Source organism: Artemia sp. Qi Xiang Cuo, chromosome 4 (genome assembly GCF_049724085.1).
Source record: "Artemia sp. Qi Xiang Cuo chromosome 4, ASM4972408v1, whole genome shotgun sequence".
Lineage (NCBI taxonomy): Eukaryota > Metazoa > Arthropoda > Branchiopoda > Anostraca > Artemiidae > Artemia > Artemia sp. Qi Xiang Cuo.
The window spans coordinates 2,937,911-2,958,828 of record NC_142797.1 but is presented as its reverse complement, the minus strand read 5'-3'; the positions used below and the strand labels follow the sequence as shown (position 1 = coordinate 2,958,828).

General features: G+C 34.4%; 1 protein-coding gene across 4 annotated transcripts in view; it reads left to right on the top strand.

Annotated features, from left to right (window-relative positions):
* The first annotated feature begins 5,080 nt into the window (after positions 1–5,080).
* Positions 5,081–20,918, top strand: part of beta4GalT7 (beta-1,4-galactosyltransferase 7) — a 77,090-nt gene continuing 61,252 nt past the window's right edge. For 3 of the 4 annotated variants that reach the window (XM_089087356.1, XM_089087359.1, XM_089087357.1), the window contains exons 1-2: positions 5,088–5,222; positions 15,777–15,973. In XM_089087356.1, coding sequence (XP_088943482.1) covers positions 5,093–5,222; positions 15,777–15,973 — 327 coding nt within the window. In that variant the 5' untranslated portion in view covers positions 5,088–5,092. Of the gene's footprint in view, positions 5,223–15,776; positions 15,974–20,918 lie in introns of all 4 variants that reach the window. The other variant, XM_089087355.1, reaches the window with a different exon arrangement.

Genomic DNA, 20,918 nt, shown 5'->3' with positions numbered 1-20,918 from the left:
ATCCTCGTGGGACGTTTTGGGGCCACTTCTCTTGCTAGCTCATGCGTAAGGGCTCGGTACGTTGCTCTATCTGGTGCGATACGTGACAACTGGGCTATCTTGACATTGTCGAAGTGGAAGTTCTCCATCCATCGTTTTCATTCTTTACCTCGTCACATTCTTTGGTAGTAGCGGGCACCAAATTAAAAAAAAAGAAACAAAAAATGAAAATCAGCAAAAATATGCAAAAACATATGGTACCAAACAGTTTAAGAAAGTACAGCTTTCCTGTGAAAGAGCAGTTGTCTTTGGAGATTAACAAATGTTTATGTTTGAATTTTTGCGGACGAAAAGCGTTGTCGAATTTCATAATCAGTTTTGCTTGTTTACCTTCACGATTCAACGTGGCAACATTGACGAAAATGTCACAGTACCCAATAAACTTCATAATTTCGAAAACATCCAAAATAAAAACTAAGCGCGGGTTTTAGGCATGAAAAGACCTAAGGTTGGTTCAAGGGGCAAAAAAATGTTTTTATTTGTCTTTAAGAAATCTGAAATGTTATCCCATTTGTAATGATTTTAAAAATTTAGCCATTTTTGGAGAAGAAATTGTACATAAATTCTTCTATGTTTCATTTCCTCTGAATTTTGTCACTAATCTCAGATTGGCGTAAAAAAAGAAGGTGTTCGACACGGACACTTACATTTTCTTCCCACCATGTAGATTAAAAATGAGGAATGCAAATTTTCTTGCAGATAAAAGGATTATTACTGAGCCTTTAGTATATCATTCGATAATTAATATATTCGTTAATATATTCTTGGAAATTGACAGAACATACCAATAGAGGTAGAAAAAAATATTGAGGCCAAATTCTTAATTGTGCCGCGAATGCCTTGAACTGTTCACGGTAAAAGAAAAGTTTGTCCAACATTAGATAATGACCCTCGCGTAACTGGCCAAAACTTCAAATTTTAGATTAGGACCACCCCCCTCCCCTGGAATTCTTCTACAGCGGTTTAAAGCAGATTTTACGACATATTCAAGCTATCGGATAGCTTAATAACTTAATATCAGAGGATTTATTTAATTCATAAACCGGTTACACAGCCCCAGATAATGTTACCACGGATGTTAAACAATCACGGATATACAGTTTAACAAAAATGTAACAACTGCTGAAAATTGTACGATAAAGATTGGGTTAATCTACCCAATATTCAGGACACTTAACCAATATACAGAGTAAAAGTTATTGGGGACTCTACCTCAAGGAAAACCAAAGAAAGTGTCCCCAAAGTCGCCCAAAGGTTCATACACCAACTAAAAATACACGAGTAAAACCAGTCATTACATTCAAAAAATTAATTTCATCGAATAGGTACATAACTCAGGCCTAACAGATATTTCATGGTTAGTTTTAAAACACTTCTTTGGACTTCAAATTTAATCTCGATAATAGCTTATAAATAATTAGATTCTGCTCTTTCACATCAAAAAGTTTGATTTTTAAAAGAAAGCAACATATGTTTTATAAGTTTCTCTGAGAAAGATAGGACAATCCATAAAAACTAAACACATATAAAACAAATAAACACAAAACACAAACAAAACTAAACACAAAAATAAAAATACCTTCTATTCAAGATCGGTGCAAAACCCGATAGGGCATAGGGCTAATTCTGAAGGGGAAGGGCCTTGGTATTATTTCAAAATGACTAAGTTGTATACCAGGAATCAGCTTCGTTAGATCTAGAGGGACCCACAAAATTCTCCATTTTAATTTCGACAAAGATAAAGATATTAACAAATAAAGAAAAGGAAATCCCGGAGAAAATACCCTAACTTTTAGATGATGCTCACCATCAATGTTATAAAAGAGTCTAAAATATTGATTGCAGCCTTAAAAGACAAATTAAATAGGGTTAGTCGGAATATCCTAAAGGAGCCAGAGAGTGTAGGGGTTTGGTATTATTTCAAAACGACTATGTTACATACCCATAATCAATTCAGCACCGTAAAATGGAAGAGGGCTCCTAAAACTTCCCCTTTCTTTTCCTTAATAATATAAATAAATAAAAAAGGAGAAAATTTCAGAATAAGTCCTGGTTTTTATTATCTCCTCATCAATGGGGTAAAAGGGTGTCAACTATGTTGACATCAGCAACTAGAAAATTAACATTTGTTTAGCATTCATTTAAAATTAACCAAATATAACCCTTGTTTGTACCAATCCAAACTAGTTTTGGATCCACCCAAATAAATTATGGTCTAGTATTTAAGTTGGCAACGAAGAGCAATTAATTGACGAATTAATAGACCTTATTGGTAAACCAATAAGGTTTACCATAACTGTTACTAACAACAACTCACTATAGCACTAGGTCAACAAAGCTGCCCATGCTCCTCCAATACCCCAATATTTGCGCCACGCGGCCGTAGCCACCTGTGGTTTATATTTGCTAGGCCACAGATTCTGCGAGTACTGCTCCTACCAGTATTTGTATCGTTGTAATGCAACAGCTACGACTAGTGTGGCTGCTATAAGTGTCTCTGTGATCTGTGGGGAGTAAGCGGCACAGCATTTGGCCCATGCCAACAGTGTTTTATATATACCTTTGCAGGGGGGTAGATCCTCCAGTATAAATCAAAATGACATTAACCTAAAACTCTCTTTCCAAACCTAACAGGGTCCGGGTAATATCGAAAAGCGAGCGTAGAAAATTTAACTCACTTTTATTGACCAACCTATGTTGGATCAAACCCAGCATAAACTTCATTAACATACCTGAATTAGACATTAAGAAGGTAAGGCTGCATTTACTGACTATGAATCTCGCACTAAGAACTAAGGTTTTGACGGGTCGAGATTTCAATCGCGTCAGTATTTCGACAATCGATTCTCACGTCAGAATTTTATTTTCTTCGTTTTATTTTTCTACTTACTAATTTTATTCTTCCTATTTACTGAATTCATGTTGTGAGCCGATAAACCAGCCACACTTAGTACTACGATTATATCAACTCAATCTGTTCTACTGCTTCTCCCAAAAATATTGACAGCAATAGAACCATAAGATCAAAAATAGTCCCTAGAAAAGAAGTAGAGCTTTTACTTTAGCTCAGAATTATCTCCACCCAACTAAGAGCTAAAATTCTAAATTTGAGCCAGAATTAAACTCCCATTAATAGTGCACTTCCAACTATACATATCCGACGCAATTTTTTAAGGATCTCAGGCTGTTTTTTCGGAATTACCACATTTTGGTCTTTAAAATATTATTTTATTAAGGCTAGTCGAGGTAACATTTAAAATTTCTTAATAAACTAGAAATTACTATTTTTCTCTCACTGGTCAGTTTTTTTTTTGTTTTTTTTTTTTTTAGCTCCTTTTTTAATTTTTGTTATTATGGGCCGAGGTCCCTTAATAGGTTGCAGGTACCACTGCAGCCATGATCCAGGTAGTAAAATCTGGATCACAAGAAAACTTAGTATTACGTTTGCTTGGGCAATGTTCTTTTAGCCGTATGTTTGTCTCTTTTAAGACATTTTTTCATATTTTCTATAATTTTTTGTCTTATTTATTTTAGTGCGGTTTTTTTTACATTTTTTAGACAAAAACTGACTAGGCTACGAATTTTCAAAAAGATTAAAAAGTCTACTCATCCTTCAAAATAAGTTAGACTACACAAATATTTAAACTTCAATCCTCCGTCTCCAGAGAAGAGTCTCAAAGCCGATGCACTGTAGTAGCTGTTAATTATGGATGCATTATCTGTTTGACGTTATAATCTGTCTGATGTGACCCACTTGGGTTATTTTTTATTTTATATCTTATAGTAAAAACATTTAACCTTAAAATTAATTGATAAATTAGCTAACATTCCTGAATGTACTTAAATGGTAATTCATTTGATAGTTTTTTCTTCGAAGTGCGTTTGTGAGTTTTCAGTTACTATGGGCTGAACTCCGTTCTTTACTAAGTTCCAGTGGATTCTGTAACTAAAATAATTTCAATTTTTTTTCGTTAAATACACCTGACATTACTCTTTAACAAACATTCCAAATTCCCATAAGTAGGTTTTTAAAACATTTTACTACTAAGACTAATCGAGATAAATAGTTACCATTCTTGAATCAATTATAAATGCCAAAATTTTCTTACTGGTCAATTTCTGCTTATTTTTTAGCACGTTTTTTAACATTTCATTACTATGGGCTATTGTTCGTTCTTTACTAGGTTACAGATATCGCAGCAGCCATGATCATGGAGTGCATAATTATTCTTTATGCTTATGTCCTTTATGCTTATGTCCTGATATGTCCTTTATGCTTAAAATTGTGCATAAATCTATTGGTGAACTTGTAATGATATCTCTAGTTTAGTTTTTTCATCCATGAAGATTTCAACGTTGCACTTTTTCTTTTGATCCGGAGCCATTTTGAGGGAGTTCCAAGCTTTTTTGAAAATTCTTAAATTAAAAGTCTGCTATTACTGCAACCACAATGACCTCAGAGTGTCTAAAATAGACCTTTCAGGGCATTTATAGTTCTTATTGGACAGCGTCATTTCCCCTATCCTGTCAGTGATCTTGGATACGACGTCAACGGCTGGTTTCTACAAATACGTTTACTAGTCTTCTCATCAAGAATTATCTTCTTATCAAAAATTATCACAAAGTAGGATATTTAAAATCCCTGGAAAACTCTTTTTGGATTCATTGCGAAATATGTTTAAGTTTTGACTCACATCACAGGTTTTAATCGCCGACAAAAGGTATATACAGATGTCTATTTGCCTTACGCTACAATGTTAAGAAAAACAGATCGGCTCTCTGGGTGCCTTTAGGTTGTGTGATGACGTTAAAGCCTCCTAGAATTCTGAGAAACTAAGGATAGACGATCGCAAGCCACATATTGATTGGTACGAAAAAATTATTTAGTCAAACATCTCTATAGAAGCGTTTTGTCTGTGGTTTTAATATACCTCTAACTTTTCGCCTGTTTTCTTATGCAGTCTCCACTGACTACTTTTATTACAATCGACAGCGCTGTCGGAACTTTTGTAGAATTTGAATCACATAAATGCTTTAAAATATGGTCCTTAAGATGAAACTCATTCAAATTCTTTTGACTTGTATTCTACTGACTTTATTTATTCCTATTCTGCTAGTTTCCTTCGGATTTACATTTGACCATGGTCCAAGTTCAGAAGACATGAGTATTCCTTGCACTAAAAGTAAGGTCAAAGCTATAGGCTAGCCTATGGTAGACCAGGCTATGATAGATATGATAGATAGATTGTGTATTTCCAAAGCCCAAGAGCCATATACACACAAAATTTGATGAATATTGTGAGAAATCACAACACAACAAATTACAAAACATACATTAACAGGATACATAGCAAAATAGGCTATACCTTATGGTAATTTATCAAGAAAATAAATGTAATTCCATATAATTAATAATAATTAATTGTAAAAACTTTTCCTTCTTTCTAATCCCTTCTCTATGTACACACCAATACAATATATTGTGGTTGGATTACTACTTTGTAAAATACCAGGAAGCAGCAAAACAATCCCATAGCCTATAAGTAATTTTCCCTTAAATCAGAGAGCACTGGGCACTTTTGGAGAAAATGGTCCAAATCTTCATCCTCATCTCTACAAAGAGGACACACATACCAACCATCAGGATGTACTATCCCCCTGTCGAACACCACTTGCCTGCTCTGGATTGGAAGGCAATTCACCCTAAGCTGAATCCATCAACATAAAATCATAGCCAGTAAATTAAATTTAAAATAAATTTCCTCTCCAAAACTAGGTTTTACCTGATTATAGTGATTCAATGTAGCAGAATTTAAAACCAGCCCTTGCCAATACTGAATTTCTTGACCCTCTAAGATAAATTGTACTTGGCTTACTAAATTTGATGGTAGATCATGGAAACCAAGACCATCATTCCATAAGTAAGGCATTCCCACTCTTTCTAGTAATGACCTTATTTGGGGTGGCCACAACATTTTTGAACCATAACTCAACATCTGATAATAAGCTGCTCTTACTAGTCTATCTTCATTACACCTAATGAGCTTCAACCAAAATCTAAGCATCAAAATAGACCTACATAGTTTTAACAAAAACACTACATATGTAATTTACATAATAAATTTACATATGTAAATTTATTGATACTAAAAAAAAAAAAACAATTACATATGTAAGGTTTTTTACATGCCCAAGAAGCTCAGCTTGTAAAGGGCCAACAAATCAAAATAAGACACTATTATAAACCACATAAAAAAAAAAAACATACATAGGCTATACAAAAAAAAAAAAACTGGATCAAGAGACATTTATGAAATAAGGGATCACCTTTCAGAATCTGTGAATGAGTTGTCTGATGTAATCCAAACAGTCTTTTATAATACTGGAGCTGGAGGGACTCCAACTTCTGTGCTGCTTCTTGGCCCCAAATCTCTGCTCCATACTCTATTACTGGTAAAATTTGCGTATTAAATATTCTTTTATGCATTTTTAGGTTTTTAATTCCCATTATTGTCAGATTTCTAAAAATGGCAGACATGGCCACTTTGCCTCTATTAATTATTTCATCAACATGACTCTTTAAACTTCCATTTTCCAATAAAACAAATCCTAAATATTTTATTCTTTTACTTATTTTCAGTTCCTTATTATTAAATTTAAATCTATAATTATCTTCGCCACTTACTCTCTCTTTTTATTTAAAATAACAACTTCACTCTTTTCAACATTCAGCCTTAATTTTTTCATCTGCAAATATTCTTCTATAAGACTCAGAAGCATCTGCAGATCTTGTGGTGTACTAGCCACCAAAGCAATATCATCTGCAAATAATAAAAGTGATAGTTTATGGGTCCCTAGACTAACTTTCGGAGCCCATCTATTCTCTAGAAAATCAACAACATCATTTATAAAAATATTAAACAATTTAGGAGAAAGAGTGCTGCCCTGTTTTACTCCCAGCTTAATATTAAAAAGCCTAGAAAACCTGTTACCAACTAACACAATTCCACTCACACAAGTATACATACTGATTATCAACCTGACAAACAAGTGTGGGAGGCCAAATCTAAACAGGGCATCCTTCAATAGCTCTCTGTTGACACTGTCGAACGCCTTGTGGAGGTTCAGAAATCCCACATAAAGACAAGTTTTTCCCTTTCCAAATTTATCAATTAATGCTTTTAAAGTAAATATTGTATCTACTGTCCTGTACCCTGTCCTAAAAACTCCTTGTTCTTCATGTATTATATTATTTTTATTTAACCATTTAGAAAGCCTGGTATCTAGTATTTTCTCCATTACCTTACTTAAAGCTGGGACAAGTGCTATTAAACAATAATTCATGTACAACTTAGGGTTTCTTCTCTTAAAAAGCAGCATAAGCAATCATCTCTTCCACTCATTTGGCCATTGTCCTGAAGTTAACACCTTATTACAAAGGAAAACAATTATCAACATAAAAATTGAAAGAAAATTCTTAAATAACATTACTGGTACACCCTCAACACCTGCAGCCAAACCTCCTTCTAAATTCTTAAATACAAACTTAATGTCATTATTACTCACTTCCCCTACTAAATCATAATCATATTCCTTCATAGGATGAACAACCATCTCTGGGGTATGTGCTACCTCTTGTATTTCTGCACAATCACCTTCCAAGCTTTCTAGGCAATCAGGCCATGAATTGGCGTCTGGAGCCACCTGGGTATTTCCTTTTTTATTTCCAATATCATTCCTTATATAACCCCAAAACTTCTTAAAATCTTTATTTCTAAAATCATCTGCAATGCACAGTTTCTTCTTATTCTCAAACTCTTTTTTCCTTTTTATTAACCTTTTATAATCTCTTCTTTTATCTTTATATTCAGCTAATCTTAAACTTTGATCTTCAGCTCTATCAAATTCTTTTAAATGACTCAATAAATATCTGACCTTTTCTTTCATTAACTTACATTCCAAATCAAAATATCGCTCATTTTTTTTTTCTTTTTTTGTAAGGTTACACGATACTGCACAACTGCAAATTATTTCATTTAACTCCATAATTATACCATGTATATCTTTTCCATCTTCTTCTAACGCTTTCAACTTATTTGTTACATGCAACTTCATAAACTCCCTTTTAAATTTTTCAAAATCATTATCGGTTAAATCACATCTAGTTCGTTTTCCTAAACCATCTGATCTAAGCTCCCCTTTACATAAATTTCTAACTTGAGGACCACCGTCCTGAAGCATCCCACTCTTCAGCTCAAGCTTAATAGCTCTATGATCAGATCCAACTAAATCTAGTACATCCATATCAATTGATTCAGGTGCAAAATTTGTATTAATCAGTGCATAGTCTACAACACTTGGAGTTGGGCCCAAAAGGCAAGTAAACTTGCCCAGACCCTTATCATTTCCAAACCTTCCATTTGCAATGATCAGACCATGTTCCCCACAAAGCATCAGGAGCTTTCTTCCCCAAACATTTATTTTTCTTTTTTCATCCTTATTACTTTGTGGTATTCTACAACAAATAGGAACCAAATCTCCTAAATCTGGGATTAATAAATCTGGAACCTCAACCTCAACACCGGTATAAGCATTAAAATCCCCCATCAAAATGCACTCAAAATCACTATAACTTTATTGTATTAGTGACACTTCATCATCTAAAATTTCCCAAGTATTTTCTCAACTATACAAATTATTTTGTGGAGGGATATACACAATACCCAAAATTAATCTCTTCCCACATTTAAAACAAATACGCAGCCAAAGTAAGTTTTCAGATCTACTATTAACTCTTTCATAACCATCAATAGCTGATGATTTAATCAAAACCAAAATACCACCATAATGTCTATTATTTCTTGCTGGTTTATACACAACCTGTTCAACCAAATACCCTGGGAGAGGTGATATAGGAGAATGATTGTTCCATGTTTCAATAAACGAAATCACACCAAACGAAAGTAATTCATCATATAAATAAGGCAACTTATCACGTAGTCCTTTTATGTTCCATGACACTAAACTCAGTATATGGCTCTTTAATTCCTATGCGTCTACAGTTTCTGTCAGTGCATTAATATCACTAGCCATTTCTTGGAGTTCCTCGTTCCTGGCCTCTGTCAGGGAAAAGGTAAAATGGTAATACTCATGACTGCAACTATTAATATTTGTTAGCACTTGCTGTCTATTATCAACAAAATCATGGGAAAAACCACTGTAAGGTCTTCTGTTAAATCCTATTCTTGGAGAATGGTTTCCTCTGGGTGCCACATTTTGAGTGCCTGGTTGATGTAGGTCATTAGGACTAATAACAGCACTAGCAGGTCTTTTAGTTGCCGATACTGTTGATGGTATCATTGTCTTGGCATCACTATCTAGCCCCATTGGGATAACAGCAGGGTTATTTGGGAGCCTAGCACTAGGAGGTGGACCAAGATTTTTAACTGGCACCAAGTTACTTTTAACCTCAATCACAGCCTTTCCATTGTACCTGAATAGTCGGCCTTGGATAAACAGCTTGTCACCTCATAGCTTTGCATCACAGCTATTGTTCTGTGCAAGATTCATAATTTCCTTTAAGTGTTTATGGGCTTCTCTTTGTTTAGCTGTGTAATCTGGGGCCACCAATAGACCTACATTTCTCAATAAGGAACTATTTCTTAAGATGTAGTCTCTGATTTCAACCAAGTTTAGCTTCACTACTACTGGCCCTGATTTCAATCTAAAAATGTCATGTACATCACCTTGACTTATTTTGAGAAATGGCATAGTACAGTTTAATAAATCCATTATTTCTTGCTCCACAGTATACTCGCCAAGGTGTTGTGGAGTATAATTATATATAATCAAATTTGTTCTTTTCTGCTCTGCTTTGAGCTGGTTGGCTCGTTCGTGCTTGATTACTAGGTCTGATTTCACATTTTCTAGCTCTTTTTTAATCTCTTCATTTGTCTTAGCATTGGTATATAGCTGTGTATTAATGTTATTTATTTGTACTTGTAAGGCAGCAATGCTATCCGAAAGTCCAGGAATTGCATTAACTTTCTCCGAAAGTGCTGGTAATAAATCCAGTTTGAAATTTATCTTTTGCAAAAACTGGGCATTTTGCATTTTCTCGGCCTCTATTGTTGTTTTGTCCATTAGAGATTGTGGAAAATTTTGAGGTTTTCTGTTTGTAAGTAGAATGTGAACAAACAACTGGTTAGTGGTTGCATCTTTTTTATGTTATCTGCAAATTAGTTTTATCTTTGTGTAAATATTTACCAAATCATATTAGGCTATTGAGTTAGGAATAAAGTGAATACACCACTTGATGCCTTTTTTATGCTCTTTACAAATATAGCCTAATAATGATTTTTGTTGGAAATGAATTTCAGCCCCCACCCCTATAGGCTATATACCAATTCAGGGTATATATTTGCACATTAGAAGGTGGGGGGAAAGTTTTAACTTACCTCTCATTTACATCAGAAATAAAATTTACCCCCACCCCCCTAATTTGCAAATATATACCCTGAATTGTATAAATATGGGTGGGGGGTAAAATTCATTTCTGACAAAAAGGATTATTATATTTGTAAAGAGCATAAAAAAGGAGAAAATGGGGTACAAGCCTAGCATTAGGGCTATTGAGAAAGAAACTATAAGGCAATAAATGGTAAAATTCTACTTTATCCACTTTTGGCTATCTTGGAATGGAGGTAGGTTATGAAAATGAAACTTTTAGCAATGGCTATTCAGGCTAAAGTATGTTGACCTTTAAAAAGCTGTGTGTTAGAAAAGTGAAACCTTGCTAAAAAGATCTTTTGCTTAAATGAAGTACAAAAAGATTGTTTTCAGTTTCACAACTTTGCTGAATCCCAATATATAAGGTTTTAAAGATATGCAAATACATTTTCTAAATTTTGAAAAAAAACCATTCATATGGCTTAAAATTTTACTCTAGAAACAGGAATTGTATTTTCAGAACTAAAGCCAGAGAAAAAGAAACTAATAACTGAAAATTAAGGTAAAATGTTGTTTTGTCAAAATTTCAATAGGTAGCCTTTAGCCTAGACCTGTCATGTAGGCAAATTTCAGAACTCTCTAGAGAAGGGAGTAGTAGAGGTAGGTACTTCAAAATAACTTCATAGGACATACTTTAGCCTGTAGACCCATCCCTGAAAGTTTCATTTTCCTAACCTAACCCCTTTCCAGGATAGCCAAAAGTAGCTAAAGTAGAATTTTACCAAATAAAGTCTTACTTCATAAAATATGTTAAAATTGTAGTTAACAAATTTTGAAAGTGATTCCACTATATTTTTCCTCCCCCCCCCCCCCCTCCCCCTGTAATATGCAAATATCTAGCCAAAATTCTATAGGCTATTTCACAGGCATTTTTCTATTTTCTGATTTTGTCAGCATTAATTCAATTTAAAGGTAGGCCTACATGGGTTGAAACAAGATTGATACAAAGCAAGATGTAGTCTTCGCCATACCATTTTGTCTTTACGTATTGTGTCTTTGCCATTTTGTAGACTTAACCCATTATATAAAACTGTGTGGGTACCACAATTTATTCTTATTAGAATTATTGCCATTAAGAATGGATGCAATTTAGAAAAGGACAGTGGGATTTGTATAATTAATGAAAAGAAATTCCAAATTTGAATGAAAATATAGCTTTCAGCACTTTAGATTTATTTTAAAATGAAACTGTCTCATCTCCGTGAATGAAACTAGGATGTGGCCTCCTTTAAAGTTACTTCTGTATTGAAACTGTCAATCTCTTTGCAGATGACATAAAGCTTTTCAGACCAGTGGCAAAACAAGAAGATATAACCTTCCTGCAGAGCAACATTAACAAGTTGAATAGCAATCTTGAGAGCCTAGGATTAAGCTTCAATGCTAAAAAGTGCAAGACATTATGGATTGGACCCAAGCCAAAAAACATTGATGACACCCTCACATTAGCAAGAAAAAACAGTATCTCAGTCATTTCACACACTGATTGTGAAAGCTTGGGGCTAAGTTTCCACCAATAGAGGGGGTTTTACTCAAAAAATGCATACAAAATTTGTTTATATCCATTTTTGTTACGTTTTTATGAGTCAGACAAAGATTTTGGGGTGGGTCAACCCCCTCCCCTCTGGGTACAGCCTTGAGTAGGGGTCATTCTGCAAAAATACAGAAACAAACAGCATCAACTAGACAAACATCTTCTTTCTGGTCAGTTAGAGCAGTTAAAGACTGGAACTCATTACCCAAAGAAGTAGGGTAAAGGTACCGATGATTCGACAGTTTTTGTAAAAAACCAGTTTTTCTACTCTAGAAGTCTTAATTTAAAGACTTTCGGTTTGAAAAGGGTTTCAGTATGTAGGAAAAACATCTAGGAATCTAAATGTTTGACGGGAAGTTTGAAGTTTTGTCTGGAAAGGATACAAAACTACAATTTTCCGAAATTAGAGCATTTTCACCTACAAATTCGACACAACAAAAAAGTTACCTGTTTTCGACACAAGTCGGACCCCAATTCGACACTCGTCTAGATACTTTGGGAATACTTGTGGGCGGAACCTGGTGTATTTGACACATATTTTCTTGTTTCTTTGTTTTTCTTCAACTTCATTTAATGTATAAAAGTATAAATCAATATGCAAAAAGTAGACGTAATAAAACTAACAAAATTGTTTTAAGTGTATAGTATTTGTTATAACAAAATTGTTGCAACAAATTTTAATATGCATTATTAAATCCAAATAGTATATAGTGTAACAAATTTGTTTCACTAGTATTTCAGAAGGGATAGGGTCTAGGAAAACGGGAGTGGATTTCAAGAAATTTAAGAAGTTTATTTGATTTGGTGGATTTTATTTTCATATGCAGATTCTTAGTTTCGTCCAAAACATAGGCCTACGCGTCATTTCGTATAAGATTTTGTATTCGATAAAATTTGTATTTTTTATTCGGATGAAGGATAAATAAGGGTATAATCTAAAAAAATGGGGGGGGGGGGGGAATCAGGTCGGGGGGGGGGGGCAAAACGAGGTCTGGGGGGCAACTCCCCCCCCCCCCCTGCCCCATAGCAATTTACACCCCTGCATGGTATGAGGCCAAGTGGCAGTTCCTCAGATGATGGAAAAATCCAGTGTCTGTAAGTAAAAATTTAAAAAAAAAACCTTTTGTTTAAATGTTTTTTCATCTGAAATATTATTAGAAATAATAATCATCAAAATCTCTCGTTGCGCAGAAAGCACCCATAAATTCGACAGCTATGGTGCCTATGGTTTCGTCAGTGGATCCTGGAATTTCGACACCTATTATTTCTCATCTGTTTTACATGTTCAGTGAAGTTTTGACAAAGTCACCTATATTTCGTCAGGGCCCTGTTGCTGTCTGTCCAAAATATCGACAAGGTTACTACGAGGTATTTGCCAAACAAATAAATCCCTTGATAGAAGGCGATATTTACGCTGGAATGCGGCTGAAGGAACATTTTTAGCCTGCCTGGTATTCCACTACATCGAACAAGAATTTTCGACACTTGGAACCTAGTTTTGACAATGCAATTTCCGTCGCCATTTTCATTTAATTTTATCAAGAAAAAGCCAATGTGGCTACATTTCAGAAAAGATCAGATGTATCTCGACACATTGGCGCTTATCCCAACTTTTTCTTGCAATGAATAACCAAGTGATGACAGTTTGAACATTACATACCCGAAAAATTGTCGAGAGCTCCTTTCGTGTCGAAAACAGGAAACTGACCGAATTGAATGTTCTTTTCTTATCTGGGTGTACTGGATATAGTGTCCACGTTTCGCACCGTCGAAATATAACGACGGCTGCAAGAGATGGCGCTCTAAGTCACGGATAAGCAGAGCTATCCCGTTCTGAAGGAAAATTTCGACAGTAGTTCCGAAATTGCGCTGTCGAATCATCGGTGCCTTTACCCTAGTGTCAGTATCAACTCTAAACAGCTTCAAAAACCATCTTGACAAGTATCTACAGAAAAAAGTGTTTAGTCATAATACATAATATATAAAAGTGATATGACTTTGTGCACTAGGTGCACTATGTTGAGCCAAATTTTGAGGGTGCCATAACTGGATATGATATCCTAGTAAGAGGCACTGTTCCTGTAAGTAGCCTATAGGCCAACTGCAATCAGCTTCCCATAGATCTGAAAATATAGCCACATGGACATGCACAATGGGGCCCAGGCTCCATTGTGTTATTCAAATTATGCTTTTTATTCAAATGAAATTTTATGTCAAACGAAATTTTTATTCCCTCTGCCTAAAAAAAAGAGAAATCTTGCATATGTGCCAAGCAGGGCTGTATGTAGGATTTTGATTTTGGAGGAAGGTCAAATCGGCACAAAAGTTGTTATGGACACTTTTTAGCTGTGAAGCAGCCAAGAGGTACTTATGTTAAATTGTGTTCTGCAATTAAGGTGGGAAGGAGTTGAAAATTGGAAGCTCTCCCCCCTAAAGATGACCTTATATATGGGTATTGATCTATATGTTGGTTAAGCTATTGCAATGAACATCCAAATGCATTAAAGGAAATAATTAAGCTTCAAATGAGGATGAACCAAGGTCTTTAGGATTAACTTCAACTCACATTTACAGAATCTTTAAGCCCAAAGGCCACTGAAGTAGATTCTAGTAATACTGATGCTGGTACAATTGCTACAAAATTATAAAGGCATCAACAGAACTCTGTTCAAAAATTCAGCACTGGTTGCCTTCTAAGTTCACAAAATATGGAATCATTTTGAATATATCTTTTCATTACTGAAGGATACCCTACTTTAGTGTTATCCTTCCCCAAGGGGTGAATTTAGGGACATTTGCCCCCTGGAAGGTCAAAAATTAAACTAATCTTTGGGTTAGGGAATGGAGAACCAATTTCTTATCAGTGCCCCCTTCCAAACATTAACTCTGTGTCCCTTACCCCTCTTAAGTACTCCTCCTCTTCAAAAGCACACTAAATTGATGGGAATGTAGACCTTCCATTTGTCCCTACATTTAAAAGTAGTTATGCCTATTTCATTAGGAATTGAATAGCCAGGGGCTCATTTTTGTTTATTATCCCACATTATCAAATTTTCTGCCTACATAATGCTTAATATGCTGACTAGCATGGCTTCTATTACTGCTTTTCTAGTGTGTAACATATGAGCTAATTTATGTAGTGTGCACAACAGAAGAACAACATCATATTTAATGGAGATTAATCAGGGCTGTTAAGATATTGATACCATAATTACAAGCAGAGACTTTGTTACCAGAAAGAAAATTGAATACCTTGCAATTCTTTACTTAAAAATAATCCACAGAGACTTCAATAAAAGAATAACAATTAAATGTAAATACTTTTTGAGTGCAGAACCTACTTATTTGACAAATTAAATAAATAGTCGTCTATTTAAGAGGATTTAATACATCGAGACTTTGAATGAACTTTGTCAATGAACTCTCTCTGAAAATAATCTAGCAAATAATCCGGAAGTTCATTATTTTGTGAATGACCTGAAAAGCTATTTATTTTGCTGTGTATAAATATACTAGTTTCAATTTTATTATTTTAGTATTTAACTATGTTAAAAAATTATTTATATAGAAAAATACAAGGATAAAATTAGTATTTTCATGTAAGAGTTTTCATGCTTAATTAACATTTTTTAAGTTTACGATTTTTAAAGAAAATTCAAGATGCTAATCTAAGACTGTTTTCTTTTTTGTCTTTTAGTTGTGTGTCCTCCATGTCCAAATAAAAGGAAAGAAGTTATCAGTACTGAATCTGAAGGCATCCCAAAGCCAATTCACAAGTTGGCTTTAATCATCCCTGTTAGAGACAGACTTGAAGAACTTCTAGAATTTATTCCTTATATGAAAAGATTCCTTGGTAACCAGGGAGTCACTTCAGAAATATTGGTTATCAACCAGGTAATTATGTGGCAATTGTGTTCTATAAAAAAAGATATAAATGATTTTTTAGTTTGTTCCTTTAACTTGTTTGACCCCAAGTTGTGGTAATTCAAATGTCCACTTGTTGATCAATTCTTAGCAGAGAACTGGCCACCCAACCTATACCAGGGTGTCTGAGCCTCTTTTTATAAATGTAAGCCTCTTGAGTCTCATTGAATCAGTGTCTGACTTAGATTAAATGCCCAATTTCAAATTGTTTACTAAGCTGTCTAGTGAATCAGCTTTATGGTAGTAAATTTCTTGTAAACTCTGTTTAAACAGGTTTGAATACTGACCCCCAGGTTAAGTGACCTTGACATGAATATGAAGTTTATGGCCTTTAAAATACTAAGAACATCAAAATGACAAACATTTTTTTGTCCCTCAGTGGTTTTACATGTTTCTGTGCAAGTCAAGACCATTTCCAAGGGGTAGGAGGCATCCTATATTGCATGTAAACAAATTTTCGAAGTGTTCTGTTACAAATTTATTTATCCCTTCCCTTCCCCCTCCAAAATAAAGCCTGGGTAAGTCCTTAATTTCAGTTATGAAATCATTTATTGCTGGGTATGATGTGTTCTAATTCAACCGTATGCCATTTTACTTAGCACAAAGTATAGCAAATATACGATATTAATGGAAAAAGGGCGTATATGCAGAAATAGGAAAAAACAAAAATTGGCCATATATATATTTGGAATCAGCATAAAAGCCAATTCATTTGATGTATTAATTGCTGTCAAAATTCTTTTTTTAGAGTTTTGGTTACAATTGGGCCGAGTCGCTATTTATGGTTTGTTACTACAAACTGCTTGAATATTTAAATGAACTTAATGTTATTCTATAAGTCCTGCTATATTCTACCTATACTTTGGAATTTTTGGAATTATTCCAAAATTCTTTATATTCTTCATCTTTTTATGTGCCAGCCAAACACTATAAAAGTTAGGGTCTGAAAGTGTAGTTTCTTATTAAATCATAACCTCCCCTTTACTAGGGGAAATGTTCTGATGTCCCTCAAATTGTTAGATTTTGATGCACCTATGATGTGAATGGGATTCTTAGTTCAACTATTGAAAAGCAGAGAGCCTTTATTCGTAAAACAAAGCCAAACGCAGACAAAGCCAAAAATGGCTTTGCCTTTCATTTTTTGTTTCTTATTTTATTAATTGATGTAAATGTAACTAATGAGGCTTTCATAGGTATGACATTTTGAGCAAAATTCGGCTACTCATTTATCATTTAATATTAATATTTTACATTTTTTTTTATATTTTACATTTAGTATTTTTTTATCAAACACACAAAATATTTTTTTAAATGTAGTTTATCAGCTATTTAGATTGTGACACAACTTAATATGCCGTGCTAAATTACATCTTTGACGATTCTGATCAACTTTTTATAAATTAAATCAGGTAAATTAACCTGAATTAGTTCAGATGAATTTAGTCATTAACCATGACTGAGGCCAATTTAGTTGAGTGTTCCATTGCCATTTCCCTATTTTAAGAAGTGTAAAAAAAAACCAACTCCCCTAAATTATGCAATACAGAGATAGCAAAGAAATTGGAATCATTGTACCGTATCTTCGCATGGTGATATGGGAATCATAACCCTTGGTATTTTCATAGGTTTTGAGTTCTACGTGTAAATTAAACTATAAAAATGTGTTAATTTTTTTTATAGATTTACGTTCAAAGCAGTCCGGACATCTGTCAAACTTTGATAGCCAATGTACTTATGTTTAAGCTGAGTGAACGGCTGAACGGTCAATCTTTCAAAATCTTCATCGCTGATAAAATCCAAATGCTCTATAAAGATATTACTAGGGTATTGGTATAGTCTTGCAAATGTCCGTATTAAATGGAATAATGATGTTTCAAATCCGATTTCTGCCCGACGGGGAGTGCGACAGGGAGGGATGTTTTCACCTTATATTTTTAAATTTATTTTAAAAGGTTATCTTCGTAGTCTTTTGCCAAGTTATTTTTATAAAGATTTAGGTATTAGTCATATTGCTTATGCGGATGATGTCCTTCTAGTCAGTCGTACACGCTAAGGTCTGATCAATAATCTTAAAATGTTGTCTTCAGCATTGAGTAAGGCAGGTCTGTCTATTAATAACTCTAAGTGTAAATTTATGTGTTTTAATAATAAGTCTAGTCACTCTTTTTGTTATGATTCTTTGTGTCTTCATTCTAATAACCGTATTAAGTGGTTAGGTATTTCTTTTGCTCGCTCACTAGCTTCAACCTGCTCACTTATTATAAATGACTGTATACAAAATATCAGGATTTCCTACGGTAAAATCTCTCCGAATCGCGGACGGTTCAACCGGAGGGCTCTTGGTCGCTTATATAGTGCATATTGTGCCCCTGCCATTTATTACCTACGTGGTTTCAATCACATCCTCCGTAATAAGGACAGGAAGAAGTTGCGGACTAATTATTTTAAATATTCAAAATTTTTGATGAACCTCCCAAGGCGCACCTCAAATCGGTACTTCTTAAATAATTTGTCATTATATTGATATATTGTCATTATATATTGTCATTATATTGAAAGGGGCATCAATAATATTGATGCCCCCTCTGCCCTGCCTGTCCTTTTTGGGAGGATGTACGAGCAAACAGCTTGCCGCATTGGTCCTTATGATCAATTAGTTTATTTTTTTAATTTAAGTGATCTTTCACCTATTTTGGATACCGGGTAATGTGATGTTAATGCGCGTTTATATATATATGTATATATTTTGAATCTTTCAGTGTATGTCCTTTTCTTTTCTTTGTGTGGCTTACTCCACTGTTTTTTCTCTTGAGTGGGTAATAAATGTCTGATTGATTGATATGTGGAAAAAATCCTTTCTGAAAATAATTTTCTTCTCCCTGAACTCCATAGTAAGATTGCGAACGATCTGAACTTGTATCTCGCTTCCATTATACAAAGTATCCCCCTTTCACCGGCTCAGGTCCAACTGTTTCTCCCAATACCTCCTTCCCTTTAATTGAAACACGATTTGGGGGGCTGGGAGGGATACGAGGCCGGTAGGATTTTGTAGGTATGGAAATCTAGTTATAACAAATACGGTATTTGGTCCTAAAATGGTCCACAAGCTAACCTGGTATTCACTTGATGGAAAGAGAGCAAACCTTAATGATAATGTTATTGTAAACCGAAGACTGGCAGGATCAATACAAGATCACACAGAAATTCTGCTAAAATTCGATAAAAAAAAAAAACTATCTAGATAGGTCAAAAGTCTGAAAAAATCCTACCGGCCACTTGGCCTGGACTTGGAGCAATTACAATGATATCATTTTAAATCACTCATAAGAAAGAAAATCCTAAAAGGGCAGAGTGGTCGGGGCCTAACTTGATCTTTCAATTGCTCACTCTGGTTTGTTTCTTTTTATATTTTTTTTTAATATTTTCGTAATTATATAAATCCCACCTAAATCTGAGTTTAAAATTCAGATTTAAGGTTTTCAACCATGGAGATAATGGAAGTACAGTTTCATGTTCCATAGGCTTTCCAATCCTGATCTGGGATCAAAAAAATGCCATATGGCACTTAATGACAGCATCATTAAAACGAATTTATAAAAATCACGTAGATATAAAAGTTATCTTTTAAATGAGACCTGAAACAGCTCTTTGTGGTGTTGCAATAGCCTACTAGTTCTGTTTGTCAGTAGACGATTTATGAAAAATATTAAGGGGGATGGGTGGGGGAATTTACAAGAGGAGGGAATGTATACGTCAGGCTTAGGGTTTTCAACCATAAAAATTATGTTGGTACCCTTTTCAGTCTTCCCAGCTTTTCCATTTCAGAAATGGCAACCAAAGTGCACTTTTGGGTGTCATGTGCCACTTTGTAATGGCTGTTATCAAGTCAAATTTATAAAAAGCCATTAGATATTAAAGAAAATCAAATTAGCCCTTAAACAGCTTTGTGATATTCCAGTGCCCTGCTAGTGGTAGTAAAAAAAGAGGACACCTTAATGCTTACCATGCAAAAAAGTCATTTTCCTTATTGTTCAAGGGGGGGGGTCTGTAATTTCTTCGTGTGGGGTTTTCGAATGTGGCTATATCAATGGTGTGTTTCTCATTTCAATCCAGCACCATTTTCGAGGGATTTCAGGCTCTTTCAAAATTAGGTTTGTTTTCAAGATATTATTTTACTATTAAGATTAACTGAAATAACAGTTACCCTTCCTGAATCATCTACAAATGACACTTTTCTCACGAAACAGCTTTTTTTTAATGCAATTTAAACTTTTAGCTACTATGGACAGTGTTCGCTCATCACTGAGGTGCAGCTATTTTTATATCACTAAGGTGCAGCCTAGCAGCTATTCGTATGTTGATTATTGCAAATTTATGAAGTTATTTGGGAGGTATTACATTTTATCAGTGTTGCCAAATTCATCCATGGCAACAAGTAAAACCGTAGGTAATATTGAAGACAACACTGCCTTTTTATGATAATAGGTAACAGTTAGATAGCAGAGTAGTGTTTCTGCTGCTGACGATCGCTGTACATATGACCGAAATATCCAGTATATTTTTTGGTTGTTTTTCACTGTCTTATAAATGGATTTATTCCTATACGAGCTGTTATTTATCGTAAATACGAATTAGCTAAAAACTAGTTAAATTTGACAATGCTCTTCGTATGTAAAAGTTCGAACAATGTGTTGATTCCCACCGATAACGAGGGGCGTAATTTGCTAAGGGGCAGGGGGGCACTTTCTCATCCCAGACCTCGCTTGAAATGTTGAAATTTCGTTTCTTCAAAAAAAATTTCAAAATTAAGATTATCCTGGATAATTTAAGCGTCAACAGAAACAAGTCAGTTTTCTAGTATATATTTACCTTTATAATCCTATAAATTGTCTTTATAGTACTTTTATAGTATCAT